The sequence below is a fragment of the Apis laboriosa genome, unplaced genomic scaffold (genome assembly GCF_014066325.1).
Source record: "Apis laboriosa isolate Shangri-la unplaced genomic scaffold, ASM1406632v1 scaffold29_cov151, whole genome shotgun sequence".
NCBI classification, from domain to species: Eukaryota; Metazoa; Arthropoda; class Insecta; order Hymenoptera; family Apidae; genus Apis; species Apis laboriosa.
The window spans coordinates 1,130,703-1,147,997 of NW_025222728.1; the positions used below are offsets into that span (position 1 = coordinate 1,130,703).

Genomic DNA, 17,295 nt, shown 5'->3' on the forward strand with positions numbered 1-17,295 from the left:
TTCGATGCCTGCAACTCTTGCAAGGTTTTTAACGAGTCTCGCAACGCTTGGAAGAGAGATAACGTTTCTCGTAAGGAATAGGCGGAGTAAGAGAGGTTCGACACATCGTTCGTTTGTTCCTTCGAAAACTGGAACTTTTAAAATAATCCAGACGACTTGAATATTCCAAGCTTCGAATCTCTGATTCTTCGCGTCGAAAGGCTTGTCTTCAACTGTCCTCTCGGATATCTTCGAAAGCCTCGAGACGGCTCGAGAGAGTTATTTTGTTTCGCTATCCACTCCTCTCGTTCTTCCTCCCTTGAAGTCGGGTAAGAACGGATTGACCGATTCTCGAAAATGGAGAAACTCTCGAGAAATCAGAGATTGATAAAACTTTCGAATCTATCGAACAACGCTTTCCAAAACTCTCGACGAACTTTATTTTATTTAAATTTCGAGTTCGAAAATCCTATATTCCCGTTTCACTCCTCCTCCTCCTAGGATTGTGACTAACGTGCACCTCTTTCTTTCAATTCTCGTCGTAATCGTGAGAGATGGGTAACGCGGGTTTAAGTCGGTGATAATCGGTGAAATGGATTGGCCGGAAATCCGTCCAAGAATTATCGGTGGCTGGTATACAGGAGTAGGTGGATCGAGAGTAAAACGTAGTTGGAACGAGTTTCTGCCCTCCTCGTGAAGCCGACCGGTTCGTTTTGATACGGCGCGCGCAATGACACGGATTCGAGAACGGGTGAATATTCATAAGCGAGGTGACCTTGATCGAAACGATAATGGGACACGTAAGAAATCCGTGATTCGAGTCCTTGAAAAGGTTGTGATCGGCCACGATCACCATGATTACGAAATTACACGCCGATCGTATCCACGCTTTGCCAACCGTGAAGTAATAATACAGATTCTTCGAATACGCTTTTAATCGATATTGGGGTTGAAGAAATCGAGAATATCGATTGCCAGGACACTTGATCTTCTTTAAGAAAGCTTTCCACACTTCTCTCAGAAAGAGAAACAAATTGCTCGAGTATCGTTGTCGAGTATTGATTTTGGAAAAATAGAATGGCGAAATTTTAAAATGGGAAGAATTGGAAATGTATTAGGAGGAGTTAGAGCTCTTTTGTATAAAATCTATTCGGGAAAAACGAAATGTCGAAGGTTCAAGAGATAAAAAAAAAAGACGAAAACGAGGACGATTCTAATTCGTTCATCTCGAAACTCGCTTTCTCTCGTTTAAAAATAGCCACGTAACGAGAGAAGGAAAAATAAAGATATCCGAGTAGGAATAACTCGTGTAATTTAATTAAAAGTAAGAGTTGATTGCTCTTTTCCTATCCAGAGATCCGCGAATTGAGCGATCCGGTTGGAAAATTGAAATTGGTCTCGTTTCTGGCCCCGATATCTAAATAGTCTCGCGGTCGGTCAATTAGTTTAATCTTGCTTAAGAAAAGAAAATAAAGGAGAAAAAAAAAAAAAAAAAAAAAAAAAGAAAAGAAAAAAAAAAGAGAAAAAACGATCCAAGTCCCTGAAAACGTTTTGGTGACGGGGAGTCAGTTAGGAAAAACGACGCTTAATTATGGTTCAAAGCCGAGGGTAACTGGTTCGCGAAACTCGAGCAACGCAATTTTACGCAACGATGCCCCGCTTTATTTTCCATGTGCTAAATATTTTTCCCTCGAATCGTGCTCTCTTCTTATCCCAATTTTTTCCCCTCGATGATTGCCAACGAAAAAAAAAAAAAAAAGTGCACGTCGAAAAAATTCCCCGAATCATTGGGCAGAGATACGTTCTAAAATTGACGTTCTAAAATATCTGCGTGACTTTAAAAAAAAAAAAAAAAAGAAAAAAAGAAGAAACGGATCGTGACACGTAATCCTTGCGAAGGAACGAAAATGAATTTAAAATTGATTCGATGTAAATTTTTAATAGTCCTAGTCCACCCCCTCGCGTTTCGTTATTATATTCTCCGCTTTTAAAACGCAGAGGATACACTGCCGGGTCGGTTAATTTCATCATCGTCCACTTTCTTTCCACGAATCCGTGCGCATCAGAGGTAATAATTAGGCGGGCGATCACCGCTGATAATGGACGGTGTATTACGATTATAATTAGGAGGAAGAATCGGAACAATCGTGGCACCAGACCGCAGGGAAAGTGACGAAACTTTTCCCCCCCTAATGATAGCCGATGGACGCGAATTTCGTAATACGCTCTGTTATAATGGCCGGTTATAACGCGACAACGTCTATCCAACGTTGATTACGACCGAGGACGAGGACGCGTTTCGAGGTTTTGACGCGAATCAACGCGAAGAAGATAATAACGGAACAACTATGCACCGGTACCATCATCATCGGTTCCCTCTTATCTGCCGAATAATTAAGCCGGATTTAATAGGAGCGCGTTGCTGCATCTGGGCCGGCGAGTTCCGGGCAAAAGTTCGATATTCCAGTTTCGATGTAGTTTGGATACAGGCAATTTCGAATAAATTGACCGCTCGCCCCTCCTCCCCCATGATTTATATTCAGACGAGTATTATTATTAATCTTCCTCTCGCCCCCGAAACTTTGAGGGGATGAAAACTTTCTGCCACGACTGTATCAATTTGCTGGAGGAAGGTATCGGTGGAATTTATAAAGGGAGGGGGGAGAGGGAGGAGGGTTAGGAGAAAAACTAAATTCAATTTCCGCGCACGGATCAAAAGGAAGCGAACGCTAAAACAGGAAGTCGCATTATTCGATGCTCCATTGTTCGAAAATCACGGTTGAGCAGCGTTCAGGGCCGACAGGCCGAGTTGATGAACGAGTTTTATTCCGATCTTCTTCCAACGATATTGCCGACTCGAATTACCATCGAACAGGGAAAACTTCCATTTTGGGATGAATGAAAGAGATAAAAATTTCAGCTCCGTTTCACTCGATCGTTGTGCTGATAAATCTATCTATAACACGGTTTGCTTCCGTTGACAGACGACCGTTTAAAAAAATGCGAAGGAATCATTCGTTCGTTTCGTTCTCTCCTTCCTTGATTCGAGAAATACAGAAGCTTTACACCACACGTTCGATCCACATCACGATCGTAAGGCTTCTTCCGTAAGCCTTCTTTCGAAGATCTTCATCGCGAGCGTGGACTTCTCTCTCTCTCTCTCTCTCTCTCTCTCTCTCTCTCTCTCTCTCTCTCTGGGAAACACGCCAGTCTTAAATTCCATGTCCACACACCGATCCATAAACACAGAGGGATCACAGAGAATCGGCGAGAGTGAAAATATTTTTTTCCAGCGGAATCACGGCGTGAAGGATGTTGCAATCGTAAGTCGTAAGTTATCGGACGGAGCGGCGCCGTGAAATCGATAACGCGGGCAAAGGGAAAAGAAGGGAATAAGGAAACGAGCTTGCCACGCCGCATTGAATTGGATCGCCTACGATTCTTATTTCACGCACATTGTCGATTGTGCAGTAGCAATAGTTCTGTTCGACATCCTGGAATCCGTATTTTCTAACTGGAAACTTCACTTTCCACCCATGCCGCCCGCCTTTCCTTATTCTCTCGCCCTCTCCTTTTCTTACGACTCGTTTTGTTTCGATCGCCGGTATTCCTTTTTTGTATCTGCCGCTCCTTTCATCGCGAGAATTCTCCTCTTGCGCTTTCCTTTTATCGTTCAACCCCTTTTTTCGCGGCCCGACATTGTTTTTCCCAGAGCTACAATTTCTCCTTCGACGCTTTCTTCCAATTGTTTCCCTTATTCCTGAAATTTCTTTCTCGCCTTGCGGATCTTTTACCCATCCTAATTCCTTTCTCCCCGATTTTCGTCCTTCCCCTCCCCTTGAAATTCCCCCCTTCACATCTCTTAACGTATTCCTCTCCGTGCAATTCCTTTTTCCTACGATTTCCTGCCGCTGCGATTCTCTTTCTCCCTCCTCCTCCTCCCCCTATCGATATCGTTGATTCGATGTTTTAATTTCAAGGCTCCTAGGTGGATCGTGAGAATCGATCGCGTTGGTCGCACATTGTGTTACCAACGAACGCGAGCCACCTTATAAATTTTAATCAAGGCTCGAACCTCGCGATATCGTCGAGGAACACTCGAAATGAATTTCTTCTCGCGGAGGCGAGAAGCGCTTCAGCTTCGGGGCTTGAACGAACCTTGAAGCTGAAGGCCGCGATTTCGCCCTAAAATGCTCCATCGATCCTCTCTGGATTCGCGGCAAATTACGAGCCAAAAAATTTACCAATTTATCGATGATAATAACTCGACAGGGCAAAAAAAGTAAATTCTTCGTGGAGCGCGGACACCATTTGATACGCGTTATTGTCTCGAGAGAGGATTTATCGAGAGTAGTAATAGAAGTAATAGAAGTTAGTGATAGAAAGGGTTAAAGGTATCGTCTGTGCGGAATGAATTTTAACAGTGGCGCCATTTTAAACGAAGAAGATTTTTCCGAGCGTGCGCTTTTATTTTCTGAATTAAATTCGTTCCGAATGCGGCTTTCCATCGGTGGCAGTGCGTTTCCTTCGCGGCTAAACGGTTTATTAGTCGCTGGCTTTGACTCGACAACCTATCTGTAAAACAAACGCGCAAGAGAACGGGACTCTCGTTCTTTTATAATCGACTTTGAACGAGCGGAGAATGGAAACTGAGTCGATCTCAGATATACGAGATCTTGTTGGATATTTATGGAACATTTTTAGAGGTCGAAACAAAGATAAAAATTGATTGTATATGTATATATATATATATACGTAAGACAGGTAAAACTAAATTTATTACTTTTCCCTTTATCGATCGACTCTTTGGAGGAATGTCCCTTTCAGCATCTTACATATTACACTCTCAAAATCGTCGCAACAAAGCGATCATCCTTGTTAGTTGTTCGATCTTGATAGGGTAATGAAAACTTTAGAGAAAGAAAGTGTAAAGGGAACTTTCTACTTGGCCGTGAAGATTATTCGACTATAGGAGATACTATCGATCGCATCATCCGGATCACTCGCGTTCAATCACGAAATCTACGGTTGAATGGAATGGGAATGTCACGAGAGAGAGGAAGGGAGAGAGAAAGAAGACAATGGAATGGTAACGATCATGCACGTACCTTCGTATATATATATATGTGTATATATACGCGTTATTTTGCAACGCAAGAGAAGTAAAATATCGTTGCGCAACTCGTGGCTGCACAATGGCGCGAAGTATAGCCGAGTGAAAGGCGACGAGATATCGCGAGGGGCTTGAAACTAACACGAGTAATCGAACAGTGTATACATGTCGTCGCGTTTACAGTTACATATTCCCTATGTATAACATATCTACGCATACAACGACTCCCGAGCTGATTCGACTCGGTTTCATTTCTGCGGTCTCCGAGGTTGGCCACTTTTTAGTCAACTCTTGCGATATCGTTGAGCGAAGAGCAGCTAACACCGGATAATTATTATTACAATGCTCTCCTCCACTCTCCTGCCCTCTTCTCCCCCCCGTTCTCCAATTTTACGGTATTTAAACGTCGATTCGATTCGATTTTCCATCTTTCACAACCAAACGATTTCCGCGGTTTCTCCTTTTGGAACGAAATTTTGGTTAAAACTACCGTATCGCTCCGTTCCTAATCACGAAACCAACGCTTTCTACACGAGTTACTATACGAAATCCACGAGCTAGATCTTTCGGTCGTTGTCGTTACTTGGCGCGCAAAGAGAGGAGGAAAGAAGAATTCTTTTGGACGATGGAGCGGAACGAGAATGACATAATCGATCCGCGACGATCGATATATTCTCGCTTTATCGTTCATGGGGCCCGAGTTACGGATTTGCCCCAATTGTGTCTCCGCCGTTCACGATTCACCATGTTCAACCGATGATGAAATTTTCCATGCCGATTGCCCATTGGGATAAAGACTTGGGACTGTCAACCTCCATCTCGCCGTGCCCTAAATTATATTTCAGACTTCTTTCCCCGATATTCTAATTTCCTATCCTTCCACTCGATATCCATCCCATACCCTTTTCTCCCGTGAAATTGCGACCAACCCTTTTTAGAGAAATCAGTTAGACACTGGCCGCGATCAAAAATCAATTTTTCCATCTTTCGATTAATCGCCGCCACGACGAGCGAGACGTTTCTACTCGCAACGGGAGCGTTGCTGAGAGAGCGGCTGGCATTAAAGAGAGCTCGTTTCCCTTTCGAATGCCGCTTTGACATTTGACGCGGTCTATGCAACGCGCGCCCAACAAATCTCCAATCCTCGAATCCTCGATATCGAACGGTCCAAGATAGATGAAATTTCGCCGCAACTTCGCCAACCCCTCCCCCTCGAATCCGCCAATTTCCGCGAGCGAACTTTCTCCGCGCCGCGTTGCACAACAACGTTTCCAAGTTTCCAGGAGACGCATCTATCTTTAGGGAGGACGCTTGCGCGACGAGAGTACGTAGGGGCATTTGGAAAAGCAATTCGATGTTACTTTTCATTTATTCGAGCGCTTCCTATCCTCTTCCCTCTTTTTTTTCTCTCTCTCTCTTCTCTCTCGTCTTCTCTGTCGTTCTTCGCCGTCGTCGTTCGCTCGAACACGACAAAGAAATTTGCGTGTCGTATAATTTACCCGTGTAGTTTATCCAGTACCGTAACGTGGTGATTTAGTTTATTGGACGTAAAACGGTAAAACGACGTTACGATCGAATAATACGAATTTGCCTGGTGACGATGCGGACAACGCGAGAAACCGTTTCCGCCAAAATTCGACGCGGTAACGGGTTAGGCAAATAGTATGTACAGAGATAACCGAACCTCCACACCTGCCAATTTACTATAATTCACGCGTTAAACGATGCACCATCGAACCCGGATAAACTATTTAACTTTGATCGGTAAACAGGAACGATCACTTGACCGTGCTGCAATCACGAGAATTTCGTCGGCCAATTATCACATCGATTTCGTCCCTAATTTTTATTATTATTTATTTTGTTCGCCATTTTGCATTTGATCGAATTCGATCGATCGATCACGGTTTTTACACAGATTCACGCGACTTTTTAGAGATTTATATTAGGGATGAATGTGATATGTCGGTGATTTCGCGTGATTTTCTGTATTTATTTATGGAACGATGATGCACTTGTCTGAATAGAATGCATCAATTTTTGAATCTAACTAAAAAATTGATATTATTTCTATCGCTATTTATACGATCTTCGACTAAATCGATCGACGAATAAAATAATCTAAATTTTTAAAATATTTGCACGAAATCGCGATTCGAAAAAGAACGTCAATTTTTTATGAAATCGAGAATTCGGTCATGAAACTCACCATCCAGGTTTATCGCCGCAAACGGGAGCGAGTTTCGATCCCCCCCTCCGTGTCGTTTGATCAGCTTATAAATAGTAGATTGGAAGGGGTGCAACCGTTAGTAAATACTTGATGACGAGCGGTTCAGGGATGGAATATCAATGGATTCAGATTCTACCGCATCGTGTGAATTTCTAGAACGTTTGCCAATTTCGAGAAGTCGAGGTAAAACGAGCGATTTGGCGGCGAGAGACGATTTTAGAGATAAAAAGAATGATTTCGAGGCATTCGATTTTTTTTTTCAGAGAAGAAGTAAAAATTTTTGTGGAAAGGTTGAGCAAAAATTTCGCCCAGAAATGAACAGGAACGAACACGTCGATGACTTCGACGTTTCTTAAACTCGTTCTTCTTAAGTTAAGAATAGAGGCGCGGCCGAAAATCGTTATCTCGACGTTGGAAAATAAAGCTTGCCTCGGCTTTAAGCACCCTATTTCATGCCAAAAAGTCTGATGGGTGCTTCTCTCGCAGGAAGAGAGAAAGAAAGAGAGAGAGAGAGAGAGAGAGAGAGTCGTGGAAAAGCACGTTCCAGGAAATTCGGGCCGCCTCGAGTGGCTTAAAGTCAAAGACAATTTTCGAGGGGGGAGTTAATTAAAAAATTTTCGATGGAGGCGCCCAAAAAAAGAAGGGGGTTAACGAATCAAGGATAAAAGGAACGCGAGAGGATCGCTTAGGATTCGAGAAAAGAATCGTTGTCGGTAAAATTTACCGTGATTCATTCAGTTGGGAAAGTGGGTAACGGAATGACTATTATTTCGTCAGCCTTTGATGCACTTTGAGCTCTTAATATCACGGCGGTGATACGTAAAAGCGGGGCATTAGAGGCAAATTACGGGATTCGTAGAAATTTCAACGTGGGAAGAAGTCATCGTTATGGCGAAACATCGGTTTAAAAAAAAAAAAAAAAAAAAAAAAAAAAAAAAAAAAAAAAAAAAACTTTCGTTTCGCGAACGAAGCTCAACGATTCAACCATTATTAAATCCCTCTTCCTCCCGTTAAAAAATTCAATTACTCGTGCACCACGTCCGCATCCCCGTGAATAATCCCCGTGAGCGGAATCAACGCCGAGAACAACAGGCTTTGGAAAACTATTTACGAGCAAACTAACCGAGTCGGAGATGCAAAGTATCTTTCTTTCGATAAACAAAAAAAAAAAAAAAAAGAAAAAAAAAAGAAAGAAAGAAAGAAATAACCACGTAAGGTGAAAAAAAAGTGGGAAAAATTGCAATTATCGCGGGTGTCGATAACTCTTTTGAGATGGCAAAACGTTATTTACGATCTCGGTTTTTACGCGCAAATTTCTTCGAAAGTTCGATTCTTGGAGAGACGGTCGAGCATAAAAGCATGGCGGCGATACAGCAGAAGTTTGACTTTTACGATCGAACCCGCTTCGTGGCTGGCATCTGGAACCTCGTAGCCGGAAGATAGCGCGACGGCAAGGTCGTTACATAGTTGCCATTAGACGATCCAGCCCCTGCTCGTATTGAGAGGGCTTCCTGTTAGTGGCCCCAGGGGAAATGCACGTGGGATGCATTAATGGCCACCGCCGTAAGTGTTTAATAGCGTCATGACGCGAACCTTGCTAATTATTACTGGACACATTGCGCCTAGCTTGTTAGAAAAAGATTTTTTTCAAAACTATCACCTCGCGGATTCTCTTCTTTGAATCGATCATGGATGGATGAATCGTCGAATAAACTTTCTTTCTTTCTTTCCTTTATATCGTGAAACAATGGCCAATTTGTCGACAAGGCAATTTAAATTCGATCGAGAGAGAGAAAGAAAGAATAAACGGTGCAATGATTCGTAGATTTGTCAAAATCGCGTGACTACAAAGTTACGTTTATAAAAGATGACTTTATATAAAAAAAGAGGAACGCGGGAGAGCGGAATAAAATTGCGTTCGTTTCAGCTTTGGCCACGATTCCTCGGGCAAAGTTAATATACAGGGAAAACTGGATGGTTCGCGAACGAATGGCTCGAATCGTCGAGCGGACACGAGCGTTGAAATCTGGCCGGCGCGTTCGCGAGGAACATTGGAATTTCCACGGCACGTCCACCGTTTACGGAGCAACGATCGTTCGGTTCCACCGACCTTTCTCATGCGGCCGATTACACAACGCCTGACACTGCCACTTATCCCGTTACACGGTACCCTCTTTCCCTTCTCGTTTCGTCGTTCGGCCACGCTCCTTCTCTTCTTCGTTAACTTAAGCGCCATCTTATACGATTGTAATTAAATTCTTCCATCGTGTACAAGCTCGGACGATCGATCGAGTTTTGTTCCGGATTGCGTTCTTCCGTCTATGATTCTTCGCGACAAATCCGTCGTTCGACGCCTTTGTTATTTTGCAAGTTATATTTTACGAAACGCGACTTTTAATAAACCCATTCTCGTCCAAGAATATTCCCCGTGTGAACGCGGTTTAACCAGCGTTCATCGATCGAACCACGGCTGGCTTTTAACAAAAAGCCGTGCCGCCGCCCCACGCAGCCCAACCAGACTAAACGAAAATTACTTTTGTTTTAAAAACGATCTAACAATCTTCTTCCATCAACAATTACGAAAAAATTACGCGTATATTAATCTTTTTCGTTACTAAATATTCATTTGGTTTATCGTATTTAAGTTTTCTTTCATCGACGAGGACAATTTTCGAACGAAATATCTCGTATTTGTGAAATCGAGATATCTCGGAAACGAAAGGATTAACCGACTAAATAAAAAAGGAATCTCTCTTTGGATCGAGTAGAAACACCAATCTCTCCCCGAATCACGCTTCTAAACGGTACAGAATAGCGGAGCGAATTCTATTCTGTTTGCACGATCCTTCATTTCCTATCAATGATTGGTAATCGATCGAAACGAGGAGGAGTTCGGATCCGGGATTTCGAAGAATTTCGGTAAACACGAGGAGTGACGCGAAAATCCGCAAATCAAATATTTCATCGCGATATAATCGATAATCGCTCTTGCATCCCGGAAATGTCGATCGACGGTTGCGCCTTTTCCCTCCACCCGCCATTTCGATTTTCCGTTTATAAAAGCGGAACAACCCGTTCGATTTGCCGCCCATTAACGACACTTGGAATTAAACGGGCGGCCTGGTGTAATCGCGCTGATTACGACCACGATTCCGTTCAACCAACATCCTCGGCAACGTGACCGGGGGTCGCTTCGAACACGGAGGATGACCGGTGTAACATCCATGATGCGACGACGAGGGTGAATTTTCGGCTAATGGAAGCCCCGTCTCCAGAATGGGCAACGTTAATTAAACGCGTCACAGAGTTTTCAGTATTCTTCCTTTCGTTGCTTATCGTGGCCTTCGACGAGTCGTGACTGACTATATTCGTTATGGAGATATATATTTCGATGATATTATTAAATCGAAATCCTTTTTCTCTCGTTCTCTCGTTATTATTATAAAGATATTACGGACGATGGACCAATCGTTTAGTTTTCGATTATATCGAAATATCGTTAAGACGCACGATTAGAATATAATATAATTTTTCAGTAAAAACTTATTAATTTTTGTTTCTTCCTTTCGTTGCTTATCGTGCGGTCGACGAGTCGTGACTGGCGATATTGTTATGGATATGTTTATGTTTCGATAATATTATGAAATTGAAATCCTCTTTCTCTCGTTCAAAGTTATTATTAGAAATGTCACGGGCGATGAATCAACTGTTTACTTTTCGACATATCGTTGAGATAAACGAATAGAATATAATACAGTGATATTATATTTTATATATACAATATATAATATATATAATATAATATATATATATATAATATATAATATAATATATAAATATTATAAATAAATATATAAATATAATAAATAATATAATTTTTTTTCAAAAAAAGCTTATTCATTTTCGTTAACGATATTTTAACGATATTTTTACGATATATAATAATAAAAAACTATAGATAATAAATTTTAATAATACCTCGATATTTGTAATATTATCGTCGTGAAGCTGAATCGTTGTTAAACTTACTTTCACGAAATAAATACATTTTTTTCGTGGAGGAAAGCGAGAGAAAAATATCTTGGTAAAAAGATTTCAGGGAGACTGTAGTGACGAGAGTGTAGTGGTAGAAAAGTATCCGGGAAATCGGATTGATTCGCGTGTATTGAGCGAAGGAGGATGAAGAAGAACGTAGAGGGCTCGATGCGAACAAGGAGGTGTGTTCTTTTGACAAAAAAAGAAACGTTAATCCACTTCTTCTCGATCTATTTAACAGCTTTTGTTCTACGCCACGTACCAACACTTCTACTCTTTCGTTTCTCTTCCCTTCACACCTTCCTCGAGAAACTTTGGTTGGAAAATGCAATAAACAATCGGCTTCCTTGAAAAAAGAAGGAAAAAAGGAAAAAGTAATCGAAATATCGAATCGAAATATATTCCTCTATCTCTTTGAAATTTTTCAACGAGATTTATTGGCTACGTACTCTCTCAACCTTTAAATGCGTCGTAGAAAAATCTCGATCCGGATTGTATATCATTCCCCGCTGATACTCGAATCACGAATGAAGGATTCGAGACTGCGAACGATATAAACACGCGCGCCCCACCACTACGTGATAAATGGCTTAATCTAGTAGACGATTTATAGCATTTCGAGAGAGACGTTCAACACGTTCGCGTTATAACGAACGATCGAAAGCTTATAATCTCTGTGCTTCGTTAATGGACACGTTCCCTACAATAACGAACAAATTTGCCTGATTGTCACGGAATAGAGATATTTTTAATTGCAATCTTTCTCCTTTTTTTTTTAGAATTAATTAATTCGATAACGATCGAATATCTCTCTCCGATATTTTTTCTTACAATAAATAATAAATGATCGGTGAAATTTTTAATCTCTCTCTTAAATATTATAATTTACTATATTTAATCAGTTTATTATTATTAAAAAGAAAAATATTTAATGTTTTAAAATCGTTATCAATTGCATTACTCGACGAATAATCAAATGTCTTATCGAATGCACATTATTATTAAAAAAATCCAAATATCGTTCGAGACGAAGAGCTGTAGCTCGATCGCGCAACTTTCATCCGAGTCCCGTTGCCAATTAAGGGTCATAGAATAAACGATAAGTCGCGGGTATCGATCCGGCCGCGTTTGAAGGCGAACCTTTTTGGAATGCAAAGCCGCGTGGCAGCGAGACGATGGACAGTTTAATCTAGTTGTTAATTTATAGCGTTTCGGGGCGAGGTCCTTTAACACGTTCGTTATCAGAACCGAATAACACAAAGGACTTAATCTCGCTTGTTCATTTGCATGCAAACCTCTTGAACCGAGACGAAACCCTCCCGATAGATGTGCAATTAAGTTATTCCAAGTCCTCCATCCTTTCGTCCTCGAAAAATAAACCTCGATCCGACAAACAGGATGCAAATCGCGCCACAGGGAAATTATTTGCGAGGGACGATGAAACAAATAATAATTAAAAGAAGAAAAAGAGATATTGGAGCAAAGAATATGAAAAGCAATGGCGCAAAATTTTGAAGTAAAAAGAGAGGGAATATCGATGGACATATCCATATCCCACTAGTCAATTCGCGGGCAGAAATTGAAGCAGAAATTGGATCGCGAATGAAGTGGAGGGACGTGATATCATTCCTCTGGATATGATATATATCGTCTCTCGCGACCATTCCGTAAAAAGAGAAAATAATTGAACGATTGGAGAAAGAAGAGAAGGAACGCGTCATTCGTGAAGCGTCTGTCCATTATCGGCCGGTCATAAATCAATAATCGTGTTTTAATGGAATCGTAAAGTCGTTAAGAGGCCACGGTAAATGAGCAACATCGGTTGCGATTGCGTTTCAGCTCGTAAAAATTGTCGACACGGCACGTTGACGGGAAATGACGGGGATGGCGCGACCCGTCGCGGATCCACCGCTATACCACCGCTCCACGCCTCGATAATTCCGCTGAAAACCGCACATTTTTATTTTACAACGAAACAGCGAACATCGTCCACTCGGGGAAATAATATATAGGACGGATCTATCCGCGCGTTTCCTCCACCGATGTTGACCCGATTTCAACTTCAAACACGGGGGGGGGCCGATTCTAAAATCTATCCACCATGTATGCTCGCCGATGTATCTCCACCAATCTGAATACACACGCGCGCGAGAATTGAAATTGGGGGCAGCGCGAACGAGAAATGAAATCTATCAATCCATTGCGACGGTTAATAGATTGACGAGAGAGAGACGGAGAGAGAAACCGAGGAAATAAAGGGGAGTTTGGAATCGATAAGGGGGGAGAGGGACGGAATAAATTCAGAGAAGAAACGGCGAAACGCGTGGCGAAACGCCCATCCGCATCAGCGAAATCGTGGCAAATTCTTCCCTTCGGCCCATGGCGTGGAAGGCGCAGCCGATTTCGCGATTTCGATGGACGATGAAGAAATCTTTTCGAATCTTTCGTGGTTGCGGTTTTTCCAACGAAAAGAAAGAGACGGAATGGAAGGCGAATCGCATGCGAAGCGAAATCGGATTGCTCGGAATTTTGTCGAATCTTCGGTTTGACGGCGACGGTGAAAATAGCGTTTATTGGCCCAAAACGTTTATAATCGATCGGGCATGGACGAAAAATTCATTTCATTTAATTTCATTTCATTTCGTGTTGAATGAATGGTTTTTAACGCGATTTCAAGTATTACTGGTTTGGTAACACTTGTTCCCTCGCGCCACCCCTGCACGCTTATAAACGCCCGTTCAGCAAGATTACTGTCACTTCGATTAATCGGACAGGTTTCGTTTCGGACAGAACGTGCAACAGGTGTACACGCGGGGGAGAGGGATTTGTATATCAAACTACTTCAAACAAAACTCGTTCAACCGCCTCTAATGATCGTGCAAAATTGCACAACACGTCTCATGCAACGCTTTTGGATTTTGCGGGGACCAATTGATAAAGCGCAAAATGTGCAACGTTATCGCACGTTTCCTTCTTCTGGAAATCGTTTTATTGCGTTAACGTTGCTAAATCGTTGCTAAATAATACGGAGGATACGTGGTGGGGAATATATTCGAACCATACATATTGGGGGAAGAGAGAGAGAGAGAGAGAAAAAGGAAATTCTCAACACTTACTTACCGCCCTCGCGTTGAACGTTTGATTCAGATTGGTGACATTATTGTTGATGTGGTGGTTGTTGTTGTTGAGATTATTGGTTGTGCGGTTGGTGGAATTGTTGTTGCTCGAATTGTTGTGATTCGAGTTGTTCCCATTGTTGTGCTTATTGTGCTTGTGCAACACCATAGCGACGAACATTTTCCCCTCCTTTCTCGACCGGTTCCCCGTCAAACGATTAATCGTCCTTTCAGCGATCCGCAATTTCATTCGTCGTCACGTCGCATAATTCGACCACAGGCTAAAACGATCGATACACCCGGGAGAAGGAAAAAAAAATCGCCGCGGATTCGTCCTGAGGGATACACGGGAATAAATGAACCCAGAGAAACAGAGAGAAAGAGACAGAGAGAGAGAGAGAGAGAGAGAGAGAGAGAGAGAGAGAGAGAGAGAAAAGTGGATAAATGAATTTTCGATATTTCCACCCGTTCATCTTCTATCTATCTATTTATCAATTTTAATCACGCTCACAAGTTGGAACGATCGTTCGACGGAAAATGAAATCGAGAAAAACTGTACGACATCTCGGGACGGAGGAGGGTTGAGCCGTCCGCGAGGATAAATCGCGCGCTCACGCACGCCCAACCCGTTAATCTCGCGCACGACAAATCCAAGCATCGTCCAATTAACGCCCTAACTCATAGCTGCCACGAACAGAAGCGATTATACCAACCCAAGCGAGATTCCAAGCCAAGACCAGCATCGGGCCACCACCGTTGCAATACCGTTGCAATACCGTTGCAATACCGTTGCATCGAGGATTCGTTATTTATCGCAACGCGACCCGTAATTCGTCCAATCTCCCTCCTTTCTTTTCCATTTCATCGTTTTCGCGTTCGTTACGTTGGCTTCGTATATATATATACATCGCTTTGCACGTGCTACGCTCGAGCACGTGAAGAACTCGACGGCCGACGGCTCGTATCGATTCGTTATAAATAGTCGTGTGCAACCAACTACGGCCTCCTTTTCTTCCGCTGCTTATCCCTTTCGAGCTCGTCCAATATATTTTTCCGTACCAAAGTGTACGGTTAATCTCGTTGGTTAATTCGAGGAATACGAAATTCTCCGAAAGAAAGAAAGAGGACGGAAAAGAGTATGGAAGGCCAAGCGTAAAAGTTCCAGCCGATTATCAGCAAACACCTGGCGCTCGAGATCATTTATTATCCGCGTTCCAGTTTCGCCAGATTCTCTCCCCCATATTTCTCGCGATAACGCCTCGATTCTCTCTCTCTTTCTCTCTCTATTTTTAAGAGAGAATTTCCCTTGACCCTCTCCTCTTATTTATCATCCTGGAATTACGTAAGGCACGCGTTGCAACCATCTTAACGCAGGTAACGCAACGGCGATAATTGATGTCCGAATTGGCAGACAGGGATAGAGGGGATTGGGGGCGACCCAATTTGATTACAAGGCAATGTTCTGGCCGCGATTATTACCTCGGGGCTAACCGCGTTAGCCCGCTAGACAGGACTGCAACCTGCTGCTTCGTCGGTGTCTGTCCATCGCTCCTCCGACTCGCAACAACTATTCCAATTAACTGTAAACGTCGAGGTATGCCGTTCCCCGAGGAGGATACTTTTTATCGCGCGAATTTTGTTTTGAAATTGATCGATCAAGAATCTCATCGTTCGAGGAAACGGGAGATCGCGGAGAATGAATCGTATTGGAACGATAGTATTTCAAGTTCTCGATGGAAAGTGTCGATAAAGTGTTAAAGTTTTCAGAACAGTATCATTTTCGATGACCTCGCGAAGAATATAGTTTAATGATTTCGATGCCTGTTATAAAGAATTCATGATCGAGAGGTTCTTAATCAATTTGTCGAGTTGTATACCGAAGCCAATATATCTCGTCTTGATTGTAAATGAAAGTTGAATTATTAAATGGAGATCGAGGTCTTCGTAAAATATCAAAAAAGGCATCAAATATTACTTTGTCTATCGAAAAATCTAGTATCTGAAAACTTTGATAGATATCGTGATCAGTTTCAACTCCGGATGATTAATGATCAAGGAATCGAATTAAAAATTATTTTTCGAAGGGAAGGCCGAGACTTTTGAACTTCTTTCCAGAAAGACAAGAAAGAATGGGAAATAAACACTTTGACCGGAAACTGACGCCGTCTTAAGCCTCGATAATTGCAAAGTTCTTGGACTCTTCGCTCCAAGAAGAGGAATTCCGTTTATACAGCCGTCGAATTATAGGAATAGTCGGATAGGAAGTTTTTACGAGGGTAACTTCATTAACCGGTCTAAAATCACGGGCACGAGTATCCGCCCCCCGAAAAGAAAAGAAAAGACAAGGAGAACGAAAGAAAAAAAAAAAAAGCGTGGATTCTATGCGCATCGCGATCACACCGATAGTAACTTTTCCAATTACCTATAAATCCTGTCGAACGGAAGCCATTGAGCAGAAGAAAGTGCGCGATGGTCGACGAAAGTGGCCGTACATCACGCCGGAAATGGAAGTTGGTGGTGCGGTACGCGGACGAGCACTTGCAGAACGCGAGACAATCATTTGTCATTTGTTTTTTCTTTTCTTTTTTATTCGATCGAGGAAGGAATTTTCGTTGGCTCCCGATCAAATGAAAATTGTGTCAACGTTACACGTACGGTGCTTAACGAGCGAAGAAAAGCCGAGTGCTTTTATCTTTTTAAAGATAAATTAGTTTTAGCGAACGACGAGCCGAGCGTTTCATTTTCGTTCATTCACACTCGATCTATATCAACGTTGTCCTGGAAACAATTTCCACAAGAGGGACGAGCTCCCCCCTTTCTTG

General features: G+C 42.3%; 1 protein-coding gene across 2 annotated transcripts in view; it reads right to left on the minus strand.

Annotated features, from left to right (window-relative positions):
* LOC122714321 (serine/threonine-protein kinase 26) overlaps window positions 1-17,295 on the minus strand; it is a 77,426-nt gene that overhangs the window by 26,982 nt on the left and 33,149 nt on the right. The window contains exon 2 of one of the 2 annotated variants that reach the window (XM_043935575.1): window positions 14,478-14,808. The exons of the other annotated variant lie outside the window; for it this stretch is intronic. Coding sequence (XP_043791510.1) covers window positions 14,478-14,723 — 246 coding nt within the window. The 5' untranslated portion in view covers window positions 14,724-14,808. The remainder of the gene's footprint in view (window positions 1-14,477; window positions 14,809-17,295) is intronic. 2 annotated transcript variants of the gene reach the window in all.